Source organism: Balearica regulorum, chromosome 12 (genome assembly GCF_011004875.1).
Source record: "Balearica regulorum gibbericeps isolate bBalReg1 chromosome 12, bBalReg1.pri, whole genome shotgun sequence".
Classification (NCBI taxonomy): Eukaryota; Metazoa; Chordata; class Aves; order Gruiformes; family Gruidae; genus Balearica; species Balearica regulorum.
This window is the reverse complement of record NC_046195.1, coordinates 219,168-224,677: the sequence shown is the minus strand read 5'-3', so window position 1 is coordinate 224,677 and position 5,510 is coordinate 219,168. Positions and strand designations below refer to the sequence as shown.

At 42.1% G+C, this 5,510-nt stretch overlaps 1 protein-coding gene across 1 annotated transcript; it reads left to right on the top strand.

Moving 5' to 3' along the window:
* Positions 1–582: 582 nt before the first annotated feature.
* Positions 583–1,521, top strand: OR11L1 (olfactory receptor family 11 subfamily L member 1). Its single transcript, XM_010300957.1, has one exon. The coding sequence runs from the start codon at positions 583–585 to the stop codon at positions 1,519–1,521; it is 939 nt and encodes a 312-aa protein (XP_010299259.1).
* The last annotated feature ends 3,989 nt before the right edge of the window (positions 1,522–5,510 follow it).

The window sequence follows — 5,510 nt, the reverse complement described above, 5'->3', positions numbered from 1 at the left end:
ATAGTTCTTATGTGTGCCCTTGTACATGTATATTCAGGACCATGCAAATGAGTATTTATATTTTTATTAAAAAATAAATCATGTATGTGTTAATGAGTGGAATTCTCAATGCAGTAATTGCTGTTGATTAGGTATATGAGTTTTTATATTTCTTTCAGTGAAAAGCAGAGCACTGGTGTGGGTGTGTCTCTGAGTTCATGTGTTATATATGTGGAAGCTTATTTATACCTTTTTACTATGGAGTAGTACAAGTGATATCTTTATATATTTATATACTTTCTTATACATATCTTTGTGTGCACATGTGAAGAGTGGCTGTCTACTGGACTATTTGTAATTCATTCTATAATTGTCTATTGAAGTTCATGAAATACGCATAATATACAATTCAGGAGGGAGAGAGAGCAGGATGGGAGGGAGAGGAGGGAGAAAAGAAGGACAGACTGGTAGTGACTTTGATGTGCTTCCCAAAGGTTTATTGTAGAATCATAATCTTTATAGATAGTGCTTTCACCACTGAAAGTCAACATATTCTGATACTGATTATTTCCTTAGCAGACAAATCCTATCTCTTTCCAAGAGATGACAAATGTTACAGCAGTACTGGAATTCAGGCTATTGGGCCTCAGTAGCAACCCACACTGCCAGATCCTGCTATTCACAGTGTTTTTGGTTATTTATATTCTCACCATCCTAGGAAACATCATTATTATTTCAGTGGTGACACTGGAGCCACGACTTCATTCACCCATGTACAAATTTCTCAAGAACCTCTCTTTCCTAGAAGTCTGTTACACCACCACAGTTGTACCCAAGATGCTGGCCAATCTACTGGCAAAGAGGAAGAGCATCTCTTTCTCAGGATGCATGGCACAACTTTACTATTTCATTTCCCTGGGAGCCACTGAGTGTTACCTCTTGGCAGTGATGGCATATGACCGATACCTTGCAGTTTGTGAACCCCTGCATTACGGTGTGGCCATGACTGCTGAGTTTTATACTCGTCTGGCTGTGGGCTCCTGGGTCACTGGGGTTTTCACTGGTTTTCTGCCCTGTCTGATGGTCTCCAGATTGCATTTCTGCAGTTACAACCTCATTGATCACTTCTTCTGTGATATCTCTCCACTGTTGAAGCTCTCATGCTCGGACACCACTGTCACAGAAATTGTCATCTTCATCATCTCTCTCCTGGTCCTTTCCAGCTGCTTTCTGTTGACTCTTGTCTCATACCTACTTATAATTCTCAGTATCCTGAAGATACCTTCTGCTTCTGGAAAAAGAATTACCTTCTCAACCTGCAGCTCACACCTCATGGTAGTGACTATATACTATGGTACAATGATTTCCATGTATGTCCGTCCCACCTACAACCTGTCCTCAGAGCTCAATAAGACTGTATCTGTGCTCTACACAGTGGTCACCCCCCTTCTGAACCCAGTGATCTACAGCTTGAGAAACAAGGCATTTAAGAAGGCCTTGGAAAAAATAGTACTCAGGCAACATCGTCTTCATTCTTTGTAACTTGGGAACACTTCAGGACTGACTCTTGTTGATATTCAGGCTCTTTGTTGTATTCTGTCTACAGAGCAGGTTATTGTCATGAGCATGAGCAACAGCAACAGTTGTTGCTGCTTTTTTATAAAAAATTATTCAAGGCAGTTGTTACTGTAAACCGAAATGACTCCTGAACCATACAATGTTTCACTTCCCTCTTTTTCTTTTTTTACCTCTTCCCCTCTCTCTTTAGCCACCATTTAATTTACTTTTTATTACTATTATAATTACTGAAATACTGAATTGCATTTTTTTCTCATTAGTGCACAGACAAAAATACATATGAACATTCAAATGCTAATTTATGACTCTAAATTTACAAAGGATTTACGTGTTTCCTTGCTTGTAGATTTTTCTCTTGGTTTGTCTGGTCAGTTTTTTTGAATTCACTGATTCAGGATAAATATCATTCTGTTTTTCTTATACTTTATTTGGGCCATGTGAAACCAATCTCTTGACATAAAGTAGAAAAAAAATTAGTTGCCTTTTTTGAGGAAAAGGTATCTCAGAAACACATTTTGTATTGTTACTTTACCATAATTTAACACAATGAGAAGTTAATGTGATATAGGTGAATTTATTAAGTGTACTGTTACTTTCTCTTCGCCTTTAGGCAACATTTCAGGTGATGAGACATCAGTGCACACTCTTACATTACTAGATGTAGCATATTTAGAACATCTGCTGGAGACTGTGAGATATGACAGGAAAGCCTTAGGAGACTTGCATTCTTCTGCAGCAGCTCCTTTATTCCACTGAATGACCCATGGACCCAAAAATGACATTGGTGGTAGGAACTGCAAAGAGCCAGAACAGTCTGAAAGACACACAACTACCATGGTGCTGCTAAAGACAGACACCAGAGCAAGCATTGAGTTCTTACTGTTGTCTGCATCTGGAACAATTAAATTATCTGTACCCATGTCTTCTCACTGGCTCTGGCTGGAGCCCAAGGTACTTAGGAGCCAAGGACAAAACTGCATCAGAGTCTGAAGACTATTCTGAAGACTACCATCATAAGATATTCAATGCAACAGCAGTAAGAGTAGTATTGCCTGACGTTAGCCACCCAAAGTTACAAGCCTCAAGTCATCTAAATCAGGATTTGTGACAGCTAGTTGAGGAGACCAACTGAGGTGTGTAAAGAGAAACCACTTAGTGATACCCTTCTGACATATTAGATGCTCCAGAGTAAAGCTTTTTGTTGGTGGAATTGGACCCTGGATCCACCAGAAACCAGCCCCTCCTTTTGGAGTGACAGTTGGAGGCCACTATAGGGCATTCACAATGACAATAAATGTGAGTGTTTAGGCAGCTGATTTTCTCCCCAGGTATAAACTTTGGATGAGGTGAATGGCTTTCTGTAAAGAACTGATGATACTGGTTAGTGTTTCAGTTTAGTTCCTGTCTAAGATACCTTAAGGTGATGGAGATGCCCATTGGGGCTGCCAGACACAGAACAGAATAAATGGGGAATCTGCACTTATCTGGAGATGGCCATAGTAGAAGCTTTGACAGAAGTTCGTAAAGATATGCATTGGTGGGCTATAGGGAGAATTCAGCCTACCTGAGCTCACACCGAGGGCTCTCTTGAGGTTTTTGTACACAGGCATCTAGTACATACTCAGTTGTCCTACGTTATGCTTTTGGTCTCTATCTACCTCTCCATAAGGGGCACAAGGCTCCCATAAATCTGGTACTGTATCTGTCTGTCCCATGTGGATGTCTCAGAAACTCTACTGCATATGGACAAGGTAATAGACACCTTTGCATGCTCAATGATACCTACAGCTTTGGTCAGCTAAACCGCATCCAGAATTGCATTTGCTATATTGGAAGATCTTCATTCTACATGCTGTGAATTCGGGCAATGAAGTCACTTTCTGTAGGATCAGGCTTCTTCCTTTCTTTTTCCCATTCCTTATCTCCTTTATTAGATACAAAAAAAAGAAGCAACAAGAGTGGCTGAAGCTTGAGTCTTTGAGCCACCAGGCTTGAGTCTTTGAGCCAGAGAAGGCAGATCTTGACATAAGTCACTGTGGTGAGAGACACAAGAACTCTTACCATAAGTGATGCTGCCACCTTTTCCTCTGAGGTTGCTTGAAGTGAGCTGAGTCACAGCACGCATCCCACTTCTGCACTATACATAAAATCTGCGCAGGTTGTGTAAGAAAAGTTATCGTCCGTGGTTGAGTGACCACTATTCTGTCCCATACTGCCTCCCTCAGAATGGCGTAAGCACATGACTAGTCCTTGTCATCTTTCTATTACTCACAGAATATTGTCATTCTTTTAGAGATACGTTGGGCAACCCAGTGAAAGAAATCTGATTTGCACATGGCTATTCATTGATGATAGGACTGAGCAAGAAAATAAAATGTATTTGTCTGAATTCAGGTTGTGGCAATAGACAAACACATTTGCTTTGTTTCACTGAAAAGTTCATTATAAATGACAGAGAAGTGATGATGTTTAGAAACTTTCAGAACACCATGAGTCTGCATTGTTTTAGTTTAAATGAATCACAGCTCTTGAAGTAGAACTGTGTGATTCTAGGTGGATAGTTCACCTATAGCTTCCCCAATTCTATCTGGCCATACCCGGAGTGCTATGCAAACTTGGACCCAGGACCTTCTGCTTCATGGCTAGTCCAGTTTGAAGTTTGCTTGAGAATTGCACACACACCCGGGGTTTGGGGAAGACAAACCCTCTGCTCTCTCCCCTAGCAGCTGGCATCAGGTAGGCAGCTGTGACACCATGATATTACTGCAGCTGCTGGTGCCGAGACCTCACTCGCTCCACTCATCTCTGTTCCCCCAGTACTCTGAACACAAAGTATGTGGAACCTGAATACAGTTGGTCCCAAGGGCTATGGCCCCTCCAGTTACTGACTCTGAGACCTGACTTGCTCCAGTAGCTGACACCATGGGCCAGGGGCAACCACACCCCCTGTTCTGATGCCCCATATCCACTCATGCCTGGCTACCCAGTAGCTGACATATAGTCCTTACAGCACTCACTCATATTTGGGACAGACAGTGATTACACAGAGACATAATTAAGAAAGGATTTAATAAGAGGATAAGACAAACTGTGGTGATTAGGCACAGGACTTGGTCAGACAAGCATACCGACCAGCAATGGTTTACACATTACTGGCCACTTTAATTCACCTTTCTGTCTACTTCCTCTTTACTTTATCCCTGGCCCTGATGTGTTCATCCCCCGCACATTCCTTAAACTATTTTCACAGCTCCACACACCCCCCTCCCCTTAAATACCCCAGATCCTGATGTTCCTCTTGTTTCCTCGTTCTTCTCAGTTACAAAGTCCAGGTTGTCCTCTCCAAAGCTTTGCCTGGAGCTTTAATGTCCCATCAATTATTAACTGCACACTTTTGGTCTTTGCCATTGTCTCCTTTACCTGTTGTCTATCAGGTTTTTGTCTCTGTCTGTTCTGTTTGGTTTATCCCTGTGCTGGTTTTGGCAGGGATAGAGTTAATTTTCTTCACAGTAGCTAGTATGGGGCTAGGTTTTAGATTTGTGCAGAAAACACACTGTTGGTAATATAGAGATGTTTTTGTTACTGCTGAGCAGTGCTTGCACAGAGCCAAAGGCCTTTTCTGCTCCTCACACCGCCCCGCCAGTGGGATGGCTGGGGGTGCACAAGTTGGGAGGGGACACAGTCGGGACAGCTGACCCCAATGACCAAAGGGATATTCCATACCACATGATGTCATGCTCAGCATATAAAGCTGGGGAAAGAAGGAAGAAGGGGAAGACGTTCATAGTGATGATGTTTGTCTTCCCAAGTCACTGTTATGCGTGATGGAGCCCTGCTTTCCTGGAGGTGGTTGAACACCTGCCTGGCGAGGGGAAGTGAGGAATGAATTCCTTGTTTTCTTTTGCTTTGCTTATTAAACCGTCTTTATCTCAGCCCATGAGTTTTCTCACTTT